At 38.1% G+C, this 19,492-nt stretch overlaps 1 protein-coding gene across 4 annotated transcripts in view; it reads left to right on the top strand.

Moving 5' to 3' along the window:
* The window catches only part of LOC122549906 (growth factor receptor-bound protein 10-like), a 200,285-nt gene that overhangs the window by 126,350 nt on the left and 54,443 nt on the right, over window positions 1-19,492 (top strand). For all 4 annotated transcript variants that reach the window (XM_043690121.1, XM_043690122.1, XM_043690120.1 and 1 more), the window contains 2 exons: window positions 7,559-7,715; window positions 12,507-12,628. In XM_043690121.1, coding sequence (XP_043546056.1) covers window positions 7,559-7,715; window positions 12,507-12,628 — 279 coding nt within the window. The remainder of the gene's footprint in view (window positions 1-7,558; window positions 7,716-12,506; window positions 12,629-19,492) is intronic.

The following is a 19,492-nucleotide window of genomic DNA, read 5'->3' as shown; positions in this document are numbered from 1 at the left end:
TCAGGGATACTCCTACTGCCTTTATACTCTTCTAAGGATTCACTTGATCTATTCTGTCGATACCTGACATATGCTTTCTTTTTCTTAACCAAACCCTCAATTTCTTTAGTCATCCAGCATTCCCTACACCTACCAGCCTTTCCTTTTACCCTAACAGGAATATATTGTTCTCTGGATTCTCATTATCTCATTTCTGAAGGCTTCACATTTTCCAGGCGTCCCTTTACTTGCAAACATCTGCTGCCAGTCAGCTTTTGAAAGTTCTTGCCTAATACCGTCAAAATTACCATCAATTTAGTACTTCAACTTTTAGATCTGGTCTATCCTTTTCCATCATTATTTTAAAACTAATAGAGTTATGGTCGCTGGCCCCTTAATGCTCCCCCACTGACACCTCAATCACCTGCTCTGTTTTATTTCCCCAAGAGTAGGTCAAGTTTTGCACCTTTTCTCGTAGGTGCATCCACATACTGAATCAGAAAATTTTCTTGTACACACTTAACACAGTGGCAGTCCTAGTCTATGTTTGGAAAGTTAAAATCCCCTACCATAACCACCCTATTATTCTTAGCAATAACTGAGATCTCCTTTCAAATTTGTTTCTCAATTTACCTCTGATTATTAGGGGGTCTGTAATACAATCCTAATGAGGTGATCATCCCTTTCGTATTTCTCAGTTCCACCCAGATAACTTCACTCGATGTATTTACGGTAATATCCTCTCTTAGTACAACTGTAATGCTATCCCTTATCAACAACGCCACTCCCCATCCTCTCTCGCCTCCCTCCCTGCAGCATTTGTATCCTGGAACATTAAGCTGCCAGTCCTGTCCATCCCTGAGCCATGTTTCTGTAATTGCTGTGATATCCCATCCCATGTTCCTAACATGACCTGAGCTCATCTGCCTTCCCTGTTAGGCCTCTTGCATTGAAATAAATGCAGCTTAATTTAATCAGTCCTATCTTGTTCTCTGCTTTGTCCCTGCTTGCCCTGACTGTTTGACTTGCCTTTGTTTTCAGCTGTACCAGTCTCAGATTGATCTCTTTCCTCGTGATCTCCCTGAGTCCCTCCACCTTACGAGTTTAAATCCTCCCGAGCAGCTCTAGCAAATCTCCCTGCCAGTATATTAGTCCCCTTCCAATTTAGGTGCAATCTGTCCTTCTTATACAGGTCACTTCTACCCCAAACCAGCTTCCAATGATCCAAAAATGTGAATCCTTCTCCCATACACCAGCTCCTCAGCCATGCATTCATCTGCTCTATCCTCATATTCCTGCCCTCACTAGCTTGTAACACTGGGAATAATCTAGATATTCCTACTCTCTCGAACCTGCTTTTATGCATTCATCTGCTATATCCTCATATTCCTGCCCTCACTAGCTCGTAGCACTGGGAATAATCTAGATATTCCTACTCTCTAGGACCTCCTTTTAAATTCCTGCCTAACTCTGTAATGTCCCTTCAGAATCTCAACCTTTTCCCTTCCTATGTCATTGGTACCAACATGTGCTGTGACCTCCTGCTGGCCCCTCTCCCCCTTGAGAACATTCTGCACCCTCTCTGAGACATCCTTGATCCTGGCACCAGGGAAGCAATATTCTGATTTTTTTGCTGCTGGCCAAGGAAACGTCTGTCTGTACCTTGGACTGGAGAGTACCCTAACACAATCGATCTCTTGGAACCTGAAGTGTCCCTCATTGCATTAGAGCCAGTCTCAATAGCCGAAACTTGGCTGTTCATGCTACGTTTCCCTGAGAGTCCATCACACCCTACATTTTCCAAAACCGCATACTTTTTTGAAATGGGGATAGCCACAGACGACTTTTGCACTAACTGCTTACCTCTCTTCCCTTTCCTGAAGTTAACCTATCTATGTGACTGTATCTGTGACTTTTCCCCCTTCCTATAACTGCCATCCATCGCATCCCCTTGCTCTTATAAATTCCTCATTGTCTCTAACTGTCTCTCTAATCGATCCATTCGATCTGATAGGATTTGCAACCAACAGCATTTATTGCAGATATAATCCTCAGTAACCCTTAAACTCTCCCTAATCTCCCACATCCGACAAGAAGAGCATATCACTCTACTAAAGGCCATTTTTGCTTCTTTCAATCTACAGACCCAGAAAATAGCACTATCTTATTCCTCTACAAAACACTGCTCCAGGTTAAATTAATACTTAAGGCTTATATTTTAAGTTCAATCAAGAGACATATCTCAATAAAACATATAATCAAGGAAGGACCCACTCTACTCACTACTGCAGACTTACTGTCAGGCCACGCTTAAAATGTCCACTTACCTGATTCTGCGTTGTGACCTCTCCCAAACAGGTTCCTTCAAGATCAGTTGTGAATTTCACCATTTGTTAATTTTCCTAGGCACGTTCCGATGTCCAGCGATACATGAATTCAAACAGCAAGGGCATTTACTGTGCAGGTTCACTGCTCTGTCAGTTAGCAATGTGGGTTTCTCTCTCTCACTCTCTCACTCTCTCACTCACTCTCTCACTCTCCCACTCTCTCTCACACATACACTCTCACACTCTCTCTCTCACTCTCTCTCTCTCTCTCTCACACTCTCTCTCTTTCTCTCTCACACTCTCACTCTCTCTCTCTCTCTCTCTCTCTCTCCCACCCTCCCTCCCTCCCTCACTGGCCTCACCATGTGCTTCCTTTGTCCGTTCCTTTAAAAGTGCTGTTGTTTTGACTTTTGTTTTGGAACTTTGGAGAAAACAATGCAACAGCATATACAACTCCTGGAATTCGAGGAAATCCACTCCAACACCTAAAATACCTCAAAAAAGGAGCAGCTGTTACGGCCAGAAATTTTTCCCGTCCTCCATCCTGGAGTACCTTCTAATCAATGTCTGGTAACATGCTTTTAAAATGTGCAGTAATCCTTTCGGTAATCCTGCATTATTAAAACAAAGGTTTTGCCATTTCAGTGCTCAGTCAAAAATACAGAAAAATTTAAAAAAAACTCTTCTGAGAAGGCTCACTGGACCTGAACATTAACTCTGATTTCTCAACACAGATGCTGCCAGGCCTACTCAGCTTTTTTTTGTTTCTGATTTCCAGCATTCACAGATCTTTCAGTTTAAAAAAAAAAGATATGGCCTTTGCATTCAACATTTTTCAACATTTGGTAAGGCAATTAATAATTGACTGTTTTGATACCTTTCCTCTTCACTTTATATTTATGTAATAGTAGCATAAATCTAAATTTAGTGATCATTTCACTGAAGTTGTCTATGTGTATATTTGATGCTATTATCATTTATCACAGAAAGAAATTTTTCAGCTTTCTATCTTCTTTTAACCATTCATGGAATGTGCATGTCATTAGTAAGACCAACAGTTATTACCCATCCATAATTACTTTAATGCAAGTGATCATGTGCTGTCTGTGAACTAATGCAATCATGTGGTATATGTTGTACTACAGCACTGTTAGATGGGAATATCCAAGGTTTTGACTGATTTTTATCATTCCTTTCTCATTTTAAAAAAAACTGGTGGTAAAAGACTTTGGGGAGGAAGTGAGTCCACCTCTGCTAAATTTGTGTTCATAGAAAAGTTCCTAGTCCATCATAATCTCCCAAATGTTGATGTTGAGGAATTTTGTGATATTAATGCTGTTGAATGTCAAATGGAAGGGGAGGAATCTCCTGTTAGAGAAAATTGTTGCCAAACACTTGTATTATATAAATGTTACTTTACTACTATCAGCCCAAGCCTGAATATTATCCATGGTTGTATGTGGGGTGTGTAAGTTTTTGAGCTACAAATGATGCAGAACATTGTAATCTCCAATAGACAGGGTCAATTTTGACTTTATGATGAGGAATGCCATTGAAACATTGAAGGAAACCTTGACCTGCCTTGAAGAATTCCTCCAAAGACATCCTGCGATTTGAGGTGATCAGTATGTCACAACCACACTGGATTTAATCTGAAAGGTCTGTTTAATGTCATCTCATGTTATCTTTCTCTCCTCAACTCTGCAGTTCAGTTCGTTTACCTGTGTTTGAATAAAAATTAGATTGAAATGTGGATCCAACTGATCTAAAACTAGATCTAAACCTAAAGAACTAAAAGCATAGTATTCCATGGAACTTTTCCAGAATCACCGGTTTCAACAAGGACCCGTGACACAACAGCAATCTTGTTTGACGATTTTCCTTGAATTCTTTGAAAATAAACCAAAGGGAGTTGATAAAGGGCAACTAGATGTATTTGGATTTCCATAAAACATTTCATAAAGACAAAAGACACAGAATTGAGATTAATGGGTCTTTTTCAAGTTGGAAAGGCATAACTAGTGGAGAACCATAAGGCTCAGTCCTTGGGCTTCAATTGTTTATTTTATGTATTAATGATTTGGGGGAAGGTACAGAGTGCAATCTATCCAATCTATTTTGCTGATGGTACAAAATGTTTGGGAGAGTATGCTGTAATGAGAATGTAGAAGGGAATATTGATAGTTAAGTGAGTGGGCAAAAAGTTGGTGGATGGAATTTGGTGTAGGCAAGTGTGAGGAAAAATCACTTTGGCAGGAAAAATCAAAAGGTAAGCTATTATTTAAATGGAGAGAAACTCCCAAAAAAGTGCAGGAGAGAGGATTTTCTTGTGTGTGAAACACAAGTTAGTTGCAGGTGCAGCAAGTAATTAAGGCAAATGAAATTTGGAGTTTAAAAACCTGTTAAATTATTACAGTTGTTACAAGTTTATACCACAATAGTGATGTTGGAGTTCTGTGTACAGGTTTGGACGCCATATCTAAGTAAGGATCTCCAGGCATTGGAGACAGTTGGGGTAGAGAAAGCTTACTTTCAAGATGAAAGGCTTTACTTATTAAGCACAGTTAAACAGGTTAGATCTTTATTAGTGGAGTTTAGACAAATAAGAAATGATCTTCTTGAAACGTAAAAGATTCTGAGGGGCTTAACAGAGTACATTTGAGAAGCTACTCCCACTAGTGGAGGGGATCTCAAATTAGGGGACATATTAAATAATAAGAGGACACTCGTTTAAATCAGAGATGCACTGAAATTTCTTCTGCGAGTAACGAAAGTTTGAAATTCCGTACCTCAGTCGTAGAGGCTAGATCACTAAAACCATTAAAGGAGGTGGGAGATTATTGAAATATCATGGAGTTTAGGGCTACAAGAAGCTGGTATGGAAGAGAATTTGAAGCCTGGGGCTTATCAACTTTATAGAATGGAAGGAGAAGCTTGAAGGGAGGAATGGCCAACTCTTGCTTCTATTTCTTATGTTTTTATCCTGCCAGAAACCAAAACAATCATCAGTGTTCAGGTTATTTGAATAAATCATACTCAATAGAACTGTCAACAACACCTTCCATCTCTTTACTGATGATTAAGAGAAGGCTGATAGGGCAATAACTCATTGCTACAGATTTGTTGTCCTGTGTTTTGTAAACAGGACATCCCAAAACAATTTTGGACTTGGTCAAAAAGATGCTCATGCTTAGCAACTTTTGCTAATGCTGTTCCATTACAACTGCAACGTACAGTTAATTATTGAGCATAAGCCTTCAGCACCTTCAGACTCTTGCACTCAACTGAAAGGGAATTATCTTTTGTTGTTTATCATGTACCCTGTCATATATTGAAATTGTGTGAAGTAAAACGCATTGGCTGAAGATTGGCATCTTTGATGTTTGTGACCTTGGGAAGAGGAACTTCCACTTCTGGTTGAAAATTGTTGTAAATGCTCAAGCCATTTCCCTTTGTCTAGGATCTGCCATCATTGTGGATGGGAAATTTGTAGGGGTTGTGCACTTAAATTGCTTAATATTTCAAAAGAAAATATTCTGCATTGATCTTTCACTGACAACTTCACAGTGATCTTTGTGCAAAAGCTTGGACAGCTTGTCTTTGGAAATTTCTAGGAAGGACCAATGTGAACAGATCAGGCTTTCCCTTCAGAAGATATATTTATTGCATCATCCAATTGCTATTTGTTAGTGACAGAAAATATGAAATGTCCAATCGTTTACTGTTGCCTCTCTGGCTCTTGGTTCATGTCATTTGAATCTCTGCCTACTCGTTTAGTCCAGCAATGATTTTGAATTTGACTTTATAGACCTTTCCTTGAAATTGGGGAAAACTCGGAAACAGAGTTGCAAATTTGCTCATATATGGTTATTTTCAGCTCCTTTGGGTCATTTTAAATCTCTACTGTTGTATTTATTCATTGATAGCAAATCCATCTCACAGTTTTAATAAGCCAGATTCAACAATAGATTCTTCATTTCCAGTATTCTAATACTAGATCAGGAAGCGCTACATTGGAAAATGTTAAAATGAGGCTGCGTCTTATGTGCAGTCACTGCTTAAAAGTAGAAGAAAGTGTAATTTTATATTGGTTCTGTAGAGGATGTAAATCAATTATTTGCAACTGCTAGCAATCCAGAATCAGTCATTGCTACAGGTGACTAAACCCGATGGTACTGCACAAATGCAATGCTTAAATTGTTTTAAGTTACATCAGTTACTACAAAGCTTCCCATTGCGTGGGTAAAGTTGGCAAATAAGATAGATTATAAATTTCGTGTTTACTTTTATCCAGATTTCTAAGCTGTTTTGTGTTTGTTAATATGTCTGAAAATTTTCATGACATCATATATGATTCCTCTTGAAACACATTCTCAAATTGATTAGAATGGCAAAGTAAATTGGAGCACTGTAATGATCTGTGTGGGAACTGATTACATCAGCCAGAAAAGGTTACTCTGATTGGTCAGCACACATCGTTTGATTCACTAGCTAACTGACTGTGTGTACTAACCCTTTGTAGAGCTCACCGAGTCATGTACACACCCTAGAGTAATGTAATCTCTTGCAACACTAGTCAGTTCTTGGGAGTATGTATGACAGGTTCAGTAATCCTTTGATACATTATAACATTATAACATCCTGAGTGTGCTACATTACTGAAAGGGCTTGCAAGAGACAAAGAACTCTAGATAAAGCAGCAGGCTTAATTTTAAAATGCCATCCTGTTCTCCTAACTGCTATTTTTTCCAAACTGAGGTAAGATATTCACAGCAAATTACCCTGAAGGTTTCCTTCATATTCTGATGTTGGTCATGTGTCTTTGTTGGTGTGAGCTGATGATATTAACAGGCCTGTCTTAACTACAGTTCATATGAACACTCAATGGCTTCTTTCAGTTGAAATGTCAGGGGAAGGAGTGACAGAAATGAAATTATTACTGTAGAACTGATTAATTTTCCACAATTGACTGTTTTAAAAGCATTAAAATTTACAACAGAATGATTAATGTTTGAAATATTTGTACGGGGGAAGTATTACCTGCAGTTGTAAATCATGTGGCTTTGAATAACTTAAATAATAATAAGAAATTAGTTTTAAAGGTTTGATTGATGGAGATTTGGTAATTTTATAGTTCTTTCATTAAATAACTTAATTATTGTACTAACAGTGTTCAGTATTTTAAATAATGCAATGTATCTTCCTTAAACTCTTTATTGGATAAAAATCAGTTGTTTCTCTTTTTTCGGTAGATCATTAAAGTTTTTAGCGAAGATGGAACAAGTAAGGCAATTGAACTTCCATCTGACATGACTGCCAGAGATGTCTGCCAACTGTTGATATACAAATGTCATTGTGTTGACGACAATAATTGGTCATTGATTGAACATCACCCACATCTAGGTCTCGGTAAGAACGGCATAAGATGCAAAATTAATTGAATGACCATCACTCATTTTTATCATTTAGCTTGGAAAAGTAAGCTTACATAAACTACTCATCAGTCATGGCTACATACATTTTTTAAAAATATCTTTGTAGTTAAATATTTATAGATGCTGGTAAGAAGAACAGCAGGAATGAAACTTGAAAAATATGTTGCTTCAGGTTCAATATATTGTATGTAAAAGTGAGGGTTGAAGTGATTATTTTCATGAAATGCATTGCAACTTACATTTTTGATTGCATTTTGCACTTTTTTTTCATATACAGGGGAACCTCGATTATCCGAATGTGAATAAGCGGGCACTATTTCGTTCGGATAATCAATTATTTGCTTAATTGATTAAATGCCTTACCTCTGGGAGTCAGAGTTTTTAAAGTCTGTTCCCCATTCAGGAAACTGCAGCAGCACAGCGCGCGAGCTCCCGCCCCAACACCGCTCCCACCCACCCATCCCTGTCCAGCACTGCCCTCGCCCCATCCACATCCAGCACTTCCCCTGCTCCCCCATCCCCCTCCAACACTGCCCCACCACCCATCCTCGTTCAACACTGCCCCTGCGCCCCCATCCTCGTTCAGCACTGCCCCCGTTCCAGGGCAGCGGGATTGCTGCCTTTATGGGGTAAGTCTCCAAACAGTGCGCGCACACACTTTTTACTACACCTTTTTGACAGGTTCAACCTCTGTTCTGTACAGGGCAATGTTGGTCAGATTATCTGGGGAAGGGGGCGTGTGGGTTTAGGGTATACTTCTCTGTAGAACACCAGGGAAAGTGTGGGGAGAGAGAGGGCGAGAGGTCAGTCATTTGAAGACGGTGTCTGTTTAATCACTGTAAACAAAAGATGCGATCACTGTTAGAAACACATTCTTTGATGTAATGTTTCTATTGGGACCTCGCGATCTCCTTTGGATAATTGGTATTCGGATAATCGAGGTTCCACTGTATTTTGAAATTAGTTTTCAACTATTTAACTGAGTTAGCAGGATTTGAATGCATTATTGATGCATGAGTTAACATTACATGCTACCTTTACCCGATTTACAAGATTAGTACATCAACCTGAGTTCAGAGTTAGATCACTTATGGGGAAGGACAAGCTTTGGTTTACTATTTTAAGTTGGACTATTGCTGAAAAAGCATATTTTGTAGATTTCTTTCATTTACACTTACCACATCAATTTTATACTGGCCAGAGCCTTTCACAAGAAATACAAGTATCAAGGGAAAACAAGTTTTACACTACATGAGAACAGAATCCTGGTTGGTTAGCAAATGGATTCTGATTGATAGAAGTGTTGCCTTGAAAAATGCACCAGTTGGATGATGACTGACAAGCTTTGCTAAAGTTAACCCATGTTGACTGACCCTGGTCAAGGCTTGAAGCAGAGAGCGGTTATCACCTATTTTATTGAGTTGAAACAAGTGCAATGTGTGAACATATTCATTCTGTTTCCTAAGTACATTCATATTAAATGACATTAATGTAGCATTTTCAGTGTGGACAAGTGTGTCATACTGCAAGTTCAACTGAAAAATTGATTATCAGCATATTTCTGGGCATGATAAAGATTGTCTAGCAAATACTGTTTAATTGTGGAATTACATTTACTGTTGGATACTGTTTTGAGTTGAGCCAGCACAGACTGGTTGAATATAGCAAGTACCTTGCTTGTTGTCAACAGCTGAAGGGACATGCTGCTTAATATGGTCCTCAAGGCTTTGGGATACACACACTACATTCCTGTTATCTCTCAGGCACTGAAATTTGTATTCCACATTATCCATTTATGCACCCAGCAAAATGACCTGTTGGCTTGACCGCAGCATTCTGGGAGTGGCAAACACCATCATGTTGCTACTGCATAATAGCAATGTGAAATGGTTAGCTTCAACTGTTGCTTGATTTTGAGATACCTTGCCTTTCCAGGGTAACTGGAGATAGACTGAGTACTTTCTAGGAACAAGCATGACTTTGCATAATATACAGTAAATGGTTGTCAACAAAACAAGTGAAAGCTATCCAATGGTCAAGGTATTACCCTGATAAATGGACCAGTCAATGTGCCCAGTTAAAATTTAAGCAAAGCTTGGCAGCCGCCTGTCGACATCTCACTAGCGCATTCTCTATGGCAATTCCTCTATCAATCAGTGTCCACTTGTAAACAATTATCACTCTCTACTCAAACAGTATGAACTGCTGCTTTCCCTTTACATTGGTATTTCTTGTGAATTGTGAATCTAATAAGTATCAGATGAAAAACTTCAAAATATTTTCGTCAGTGGACCTCAACTGATGCACTACCAGTTGACTCTTTCAAGTTTTATCATAATTATTATTTACTATTATTACAGTTTAAGGTAAAAAGAGAATATGGAGGTATGCAGCATAAAACATCTTTGAAGTACCTCATAGATATCTCTGTGGCTCTTGAATACTTTCTCAAGGTATCATCAGTGACTCCAAATATACTTCCTTAAGTCACAGTTTTAATACTATATTCCACCTAATTTAGAAATTTGCAGCATTTCTTTCTTAAAATGTTCTGACCATACTTCAGGAATTACCAAATAAATAATTTTAAATAAATTTTAGCCTATTGGTGACATGTGGGGAAAAAAATACCTGATTAATTTGACTGCCGTGAAACCTGTGTACTTCAAAACTCAAGAGTTGCACAAATTGTTGAGTTTGACCAGTCCTGTTCAGTGCTTTACTTTGGTAGTAACAAGGCTCTGGTGAATAACCAATGTGAAATTAATACAAATTATGTTTGAAGTGACATTTTTTGAATAAATGTTTTGAAGATGTGAGTCATATTCTGAAGATTGAAGTAAAATTACTACTTTGTCCTTATCTAGATGAGGAGCCCTCGTTAGTATAGAATACAGAATAGTCACGTCTATGATCTTGACAAAATTTATAGATACGTCAAATTTTTGGAGGTTTGTGAAGAATATCATTTCTTGTTCAAAATGTTGCATGTTTTCTTCAAATTGTCAGGAATCCTTTGCACTTAAGATAAATTCTTGGAAAACAAGGGAAAGAAAAGTGAAGCAGAACAGCAGTGAGAAAAATGATGAATATTGAAAACTTAAAAATTCAAATTGAACAAATAAATTTACAGTCAAAGGGAATAAGGGAAGCAAGCTGAGTTATAATGGCAGCTAGCTGAGAAACTAGCAAATTGTAAAAATTTGGTCAGAACTTTACTGTACACAAGTGTCACCTTGGTTGAGGGCACATCTGCCTTCATTGTTTAGCAGCTGACATGATCTGTGAAGGTGTAATATTGAACATACAGAACAAATACCTTATGGTACAGGTTTGCTCAACAGGTTAAACTAGTTGTGCTGAGAGAAATTGTTGAATTGCACACAAGCTACATTAAATGCTGAATGGCATGATATCATGCATTTGTAAGTCTCGTTGGGAATGCAGTATTACTATCCCACTTCAGGCTGTGAGCATTCTATCTTTTTGAGAAAGTACTGGATTACTGGAAATATTATCCTTTGCATGGAATGTTATTGGGATCTTATGTGGGTATGTAAGAGAAGAACTAAGAATCACCTTGGTTTTCTGGATAGCTTTCATCCCTTATCCATTACCATCTAGTTATTTAATTTATTTGCTGTAATTGATGTATGTACAGCCAGCTGTAGGCCACTGTATTTGTCTTCAAAATAGTCTAAAGAAATTCTGTAACTGAATCATTTTTAGGGTGTTTTTAGAGATGAGAGGTGCAATATCAAGGCAACATTAGAAGTAGTTTGGCTTTTTCAAAAGTTCACCTTTTCTCTTTCGTTTGCTCACTGTAGCATGCATGGCAATATACATTCTTGCACAAAACTTTCACTTTTTAAAATATTTTTCGTGAATTGACTAACTTCTCTTTGTAGTGATGATAACCTGATTGAAGTTCATTGAGGAATGTATTTATCTTGCATTCTCATTAATGTGTCTTTAAAGATATTTGTTTGCCACCAGCTGAAATCCTGTTGTTCAAAATTGTTGATGCTCTTAACTCAATCCTTTAAAATGTTTTAAAACTTAACTACAAAGATATCTCCTGTTTATAGTACATTCTGACAGGAATGTGGCAAGTGTGAGGGTCAGGGAGGGAATTGGTGAGTCAGTGTTGGGAGCAGGAATAAAACCGTGCTGGGGAAACCTAGTAGATCTGGCAGCATCTGTGGAGAGAAAGAAACAGTTCATGTTTAGAGTTCAATTACTTGTCTTTGGAACACAAGCTCATTGGGCTTGTAGTATTTTAGTTTCATTCGAGTTGGGAGTAGAGTCCTTGTACCAATTAGGTTCAAGGCAGCCAATAGTTTTAATGGAAAAAATGCAGGTCATGAACAAAGCTCATCTTTATTATTTGTTTTCTTGAGGGAAAATTATTTTTGTTTAACTGTTCATTATTAGGTACACATTAGGAATGCTAAATGAGTTGCTGAATATATCTAACTTTTGGTTCATTCCCTCATTATTTCATAATATCATTTGAAGAAGCTACTAAGTTCAAACATACAAAATATATTCTTTTTTCCAACATGAATAGCAAAGTATTTATATGATTCAAATGTCATGGAGGATAACATTTAACAGAAATTGTTTAAACTACTCTGAAGTCTGCCATTCTGCATGGTTGAATATTAATATATCTATTATTTACAACACCATTAAAATTCCGTGATATCTCTTGTCATACTCAGCAGGGACATTTATCACACAAATTCTCAATGCTTTTTTACAGAAAGATGTTTGGAAGACCATGAACTAGTCGTACAAGTACAATCCACATGGATAATAGGAAATGAAAGTAAATTTTTATTCAGAAAAAACTATGCCAAATATGAATTCTTCAAACATCCAGTGGCAAGTACCTTTTTGTCTGATACTTGAAATGACTTTGACATATTTATGACACATTGATACCTTAACTGGTCACCTGATTTTGAAAGTATATCTTGCATAAATTTGCACTATAAATAATATATTTATAAAATGAAGGAAATATCTTTTAAGTGCAATAGTGTAGATTTATTCCAGTGATTTAAGCTGAAGAGGTCTTTTGTTGTTCATTTCAAAGTTTTAACAAACTCAGGCTTTTAGTTTGAAAAGTCATTTTATTTTCTTTGCAGTTATCTGAGTTTAAGTTTTAAAGCACGTTGAAAGTGTTCCAAGTATGTGCTCATTAGTAGTATGCTGTAGTTTTCCAAGAATTTGCAACATCCTGAGTCTTACGGTTTACAAACATGAAATTTATCAGATACCTGTTATGTATCATAGATGTGATTTTCAGCAACAGAGGCAGGGAAGAGATGGAATGTCACAGATATGAAAATAGGTTTTTTTGTTGCAGATGGAATTTTGAGTCAGGAGTTTAGTTCAAGATGAAATAAGTCACTGAGGTTGCAAACAGTCTTGATCAGCCTGGGACACTAACCAGAGAGGAAAATGGAATCAATGGAGAGCAAAATTTTTCGTAGAAGGGTTGTAGGTAATGGCTTCAGGCTTCTTGGTGTTTACTTGGTGAAGTTTCAATTTTGTGAACAATGAGTTTGCAAGAGGGCAGGAGGGAAGGAAAGAAGGAAAAATTGAGTAAAAGATGCAACATTAAGTATGGGAATAGCATTCGTTAGAGGAACCTTAATTTGGTGGTCATGGATATGCAGCAGTATGACAGATGATCTCAAACTCATTGACCAAAATGCAAAAGCTTCTTGCACATGTAGGTGAGGATAGACTGACATGGTAGAAGATCACAGAAGTGAGTGTAAAAATGGGGACCGTTATCTGCAAATTCAAGCATGATTTTGCAGTGTTCAGAGGATTGACATTGGAGAGCAAAACCAGAGTACTTGAAGTGTTTAGACCATATGATCAGTGATTAAATAAACATGCAAAGAGGGAGCAAAGATGACAAAGGTATTGAGTGTGGAGGAAAATGTATTTTACTCTGAATAAGTTTACCAATGATTAAATTGAAGGGGTGATCGAATAAATCAGTAATCAACTTCGAGGTTTGATGATAGGCAGAGGGTGAAAACTAGACAGTTTAAAAGGTTGAAAGTGTCTTGCAAGTAACTTAGTATCATAGCATTATATAATTTTACAATATAGAAGGAAATGCATATGTCAGGTGTCTGCACATTTGGGCAACTTGAAGTCCCTCTGAAGTCACCCAGTTTCATCCTCACAATTCACTATTGTCCCTGACTTAGTGCCATCTGCTAAATTGGAGATTTTGATTTCAACACCAATCTCCAAATCATTTATATAAATCAGAAAAAAAAGGGTCTCGACATCAATCCCGAGAAAATATCACTTTCAACTCCGCTCCAATCTGAGAAATGCCTATTCAAAGCCCATCTGCTTCCTATCTTTTAGTCAACTTCTAATCCATGCTGCCAAGGACCTATAAATACTAAAAATTTCTAATTTGCAAAACAATCTATTATGTGGCACCTTATCAAACGCTTTCTGAAAGTCCAAATAACCAACCTCCACAGCACTGCCCTTATCCACTGCCTGTGTCACCTTGTCAAAGAATGCCATTAAATTTGACAAAGCCATGTTTACTATTTAGTATTAACTTATTTTACTCTATGTATATTTATCTTATCCTGTATTATGGCCTCCATCCATTTTCCCACTATGAATGTCAGGCTGACAAGTCTGTAGTTTCTTGAGTTATTCTTTGCCCCTTTCCTTAACTACAGTATCACATTTGCAATCTTACAGTCCCCCAGGACTAATCTTTCAGAGGGTTCTGGAAAATTTCTGTCAATGGCTGCACAATTTGTTCCCTTCCCTCTCTCAGCCATCTAAGATACAGGTCGTTCTGCTCTAATGCCCAATTCGTCAGTGCAAATTTGCTGTATTTCAATTGATTAATAGGGGACGCTGCTCCTAAAGTGTAAAATTTTAAGAAGTGTTTTGGCTTTCGCACAATTGCATCCCAACATTTAAATGTTATTTACATTATGCGATTCTTGTATTGACTATTGTCAATACCTGGGGCCTGGTGACTTCTCTATCTGGAGTGCTGCCAGCCTTTTCTCACCTTTTTTTTAATGTATCATTATACTGCTAGTTGCTCAACACCCATATTTTCAACTGGGCCATTGTCATCATTTTCTAATTTGGTAAAGACAGAAGCAAAGTATTTATTTAGTATCTCTGTTATGCCCTTTGCTTCAGTGAGAACTTACCCTGCAGGTTCCTCATGGGGCCCACTTGTCCTTTGCAAGTCTTTTACTGTTAATATATTTGAAGAACATTTTACTATTTGTCTTAGCGCAGCCTGCTACCCTTTCCTCATGTTTCCTCTAGCCTTCCTAGTTCCATCCTTAGTTTCTCTCCTGCAAAACCTGGGAAAAAGTTGCTACCAGAACATATGCCCAAAGAAAATGTGTTTGGAGGGTCAACCAAAGTATGCAAAGCAATGATCACAGACACTTTTGGTTGCTGTAGCCAGGACAGGAATGGAGAGGCTATGTAAGGTGGCATGGTTGAAAGGTGATTTGGAAGACAGTGCAGTGAATGCAGGAGAAACGAAAAGGTGCTGTAAGATGGAGGATGATATCCAAGGCTGAAGGATCTTTGTTTATATAGCAAAGAGGAAGACAGCTATTACATTATCTGAGATAACCATGGTGTCAGGGTTAGGTGGATCATACAGAATAAGGATAAGCAAGGAAAAGTGATGAAACAAGTTGAGATATTTTACAAAGGAAGGGAGATGTCTAATGGAATACACTAGAGGGCTCCAGTCCAAAACGTCCATTTTCCTGCTCCTCTGATGCTGCCTGACCTGCTGTGCTTTTCCAGCAACACACACTCAACTCTGATCTCCAGCATCTGCAGACCTCACTGTCTCCATGACAGGTGGGTCTTAGGCAGTCGATACACTTGAGAGTTCATAGAATCCCAACAATGTGGCCCTTCAGCCCAACCAGTCCACATCGACCCCCCCAAAGACCCATTCCCCTACCCTATATTTACCCTTGCTAATGCACCTAACCTGCACATCCCTGAACACTATGGGCAATTTAGAATGGCCAGTTCATCTAACCTGCACACCTTTGGATTGTGGGAAGAGACCGGAGCACCCAGAGGAAATCCACACAGACACTGAGAGAATGTGCAAATTCCACACAGACTGTCACCCGAGGTTTGAATTGCACCCGGGTCCCTGATGTTGTGAGGCAGTAGTGCTAACCACTGAACCACTGTGCCGCCCATGTTCATTGATAACTATTTCGAAATCAACATGATGTTGGAATACAAGCAAAAATGCTAAGCTAGTCAGGCAGCTTCTGTGGAGAGAATCACCATTAAAGTTTCAGGTCGGTGACTTCCTATCAGAGCTCTGAAAGCTCATCAACCTGAAATATTAACTGTTTCTCTCATGGATACTATCTGATCTGTTGAGTATTTAGGAATTTTCTATTTTCAAGCTGAAATGTGGTTGTCAGTTTGTATGGTGAAAGTCCCTTGTGGAGTCTCACTGAGGTTTCGAGCCCTACTTTGGATACAATAGGAATGAGTAACTCATTGCCAAATAATGTGTTAAAATAACAGTTGCATTAAGCAATTAACAAGTAATTAGACTTGGTAAAATAGAATTTAAAAAGTACAAGCTCCAACCCCAAATTAATTTGTTCAAGACAGCCCCCTAATATGGTATAGTTCCTTTGGTGCACGTGTTGTCAAAATGCAAAATAACTTTGCACGTATTGGTGTTTCCAGTTAATCAACATTGCTTTCTCTTCAGTAGTTGTTCAATCTTCTCTGGCTGCAGGAGCAAATATTGGACGATTTGTCCTCTTTATGTTCAGTTTCTGGCACCATTGCAGCCTCTGGTGCCTCCATCCAGACTGTCTCTCATCAAGAGTCTGAGAAAGCAAAAGCCAGCAAGGTTAAAGGGATGTTGGGTTTTACAGTTTAAGGACTTAAATATAAAAGGATGTTTTGCTGTTTGAGTTGTGGTTAGACCACATCTGGAGCACTGTGTACAGTCCATACAGCATACCTTGAGAGGAATTTTTGTTTTGGAAGAAAAGTACCACAAATTAATTAAAATGTTTCCAAGGTTTCAAGAGTTAGATAATTATGAGAGACTACACAATATACGGAAAGATGAGGTACAGATTAATTCTTTCTGCTGTAAGTCCAGGGCAAGAAGAAAATATTTAAAATCAGATCCAGGCATTCATGAGTTAAATCAGGAAACACCCTTTCACACAAGGGATGGTTGAATTAAGGCATTCTCTTACACAATGAGCACCAAATGCCACCTCACTTTTTAAAAATCTTAGAATTGTAACTTTCTGGTATCATTTAGCAAAACTCTATCTATAGTACCATGGCAGATGAATGCAATTAACACATGATCTTATTGAGGGGTCAAAAGATGTTGAATTTGATGGTATTTAGTTCCTCAGATTGTTTTTGTGCTCTATTTTAGAACTGTTGTTCTGATCCCAATCTGAGCACTACTTGTATTTTTAATGATTGCCTGAAAACTGTGATCAGTGGTGACCAGTTTTACTAGCCAAATCTTTGATTACATTTTAATGAATTTCACCTGAACTCGATATCTTTGTTACCTGATTTCAAATGTTTAGTACTTCCTCAGTCAACACTAATTCCACTTTGAGGTGTAGACTGCTCAGGGTTTCCTCTGTATATGTTTTATGCTTTATTTTTTATCTCTTGGTCATTTGAATCATGCTGTTTTGGAACTTAGTGTCCTTTTCAACTTTGAGTTCATATATTTATAGAAATGTATGACTTGTTACTGTTTATTACTGTTTAACATGTAGTAAGGCAGTTGCCAACCCTTTTCACCTTGTTTCTTGTTCATTCAGTCCACTGTGTTACCCAAAGCTTTATGCATTGAAAACAATCCCTTTTGCTTTTACTCCTGCATGATTTCATTGGTGATTTCATCACTTTTCCCTCATGTTCTGTATCCATCTTATATGCAATAATATTTTGAAATATAATCCACTATCGTCTGTTTTCCCATCTGACAGTCCTGCACTATTCAGTTTCTTTAGCTTGCCCTCACAAACTTTGAATAATTCTCTGAAGAGAAAGAAATTGCAGGGTTACAGGAGAAATGCAGGGAGGAGGACGAGTTGAGTTGCTGTTGCAGAGAGCCAGTGGAGATATGCTGGGCTGAATGGCTACTTTCTGTGCTGTAATCAATCTTTAACTGGATGAAAATCTGTCTTTCTAATGCTGAATGTTTCTATTGGACTCCTCTTTTCCATTTTAACTCTGAACTTCAACTGCACCCTGTTGTAGTCATACTGTTATTTTCTGACGCTGCTGCTTTTGCCTGATAGATAATATTTAACCCAATCTCACCCATTCTAGTGGTTTCATTGGTCAACGTTCAATATTACCATCTATATTGTGTCCAGAATAATATTTTCACTCCTTTTGTACCGCTTACTCATTTTCTAAATCTATTCCAGTTACAATCACCTATAAAACAATATAAAATATTATTAGACTTGATCAACTTCTTCCCTGAAAGCAGTGTAGGCCAGACTGTTCAATTATTTTAAGGTAGGGGTCGATGAATTCTAGACTAACAATGGAGTCAAAGTTTATTTCGGGTAAATAGGAAAGTGATTTGAGGTCGCAATCAGATCAACCATAATGGCTGATTAGGCTAAAAGTATCCTTTTATCTTTCATTCACGTGATATGGGTATTGTTGGTCAGTATTTATTGCCCATTCCTAATTGCCCAGAGGCGGTTACAAGTCCACCACATTAATCTAGATCTTACTTCCAGATTTTTAATTTAATTCAAATTCTACTACCAGCCATAGTGGGATTTGAACCAAGGTCCCCAGAATATTACTTGGATCTCTGAATTTTATAGACTGTTGATAATACCACTAGGCTGTTGTCTTCCCTTTTTCCATTGCTTATTCATGCTCCTAAGTAGACCATCAGAAAAAGAAGTAGAAATTAGGCCATTTGGCCCACCGAGTCTGCTCTGCCATTCGATCCTAATGTTAGGTTTTTCAACCCCATTTTCCAGCTTTATCGCCATAAGTGATCCACTTTGCAATTGAGAGCTTATCTCTCTCTCTCTTTTAAATATATTCAATGACCTGGCTTCCATAACCTTCTACGACGGTGAATTCCACAGACTCCCCACTATCTGGTTAAAGAAGTTTCTCCTTATCTCCATTCTAAAGGGTCTTCCCCTTACTCGAAGCTATGCCTTGGGGTCCTCTGCTCTCCTGCCAATATCCACTTCCCAACCTCCACTATATTCAGGCTGCTCACTATTCTGTAAGTTTGAATCAGATCCCCCCTCATCCTTCTAAACTTCATGGAGTATAGTCCCAGAGTCCTCAAAGTTTCCTCCTATGCTAAGCCTTTCATTCCTGGGATCATTGTCATAAACGTCCTCTGGACCTGCTCCAGGGCCAGTACATATTTCTTGAGGTATGGGGCCCAAAATTGCTCACAATACTTGATAAAGCTCTGGTCAAGCCACATTTAAAGCGGCAGAAGTACATCCCTGCTTTTATGTTCTAGTCCTCTCAAGATGAATGACATTATATTTGTCTTCCTAATTACCAACTCAACCTGCAGGTTTACCTTAACAGAAACTTGGACTAGGACTTCTAAGTCCATTTGCAGTTCATATTTCTGAATTTTCTCCCCATTTAGAAAATAGTCGATGCTTCTATTCTTCCTACCAA

Source organism: Chiloscyllium plagiosum, chromosome 5 (genome assembly GCF_004010195.1).
Source record: "Chiloscyllium plagiosum isolate BGI_BamShark_2017 chromosome 5, ASM401019v2, whole genome shotgun sequence".
Lineage (NCBI taxonomy): Eukaryota > Metazoa > Chordata > Chondrichthyes > Orectolobiformes > Hemiscylliidae > Chiloscyllium > Chiloscyllium plagiosum.
Note: the sequence above shows the minus strand (reverse complement) of the source record. Positions and strands in the feature narration are given on the sequence as shown.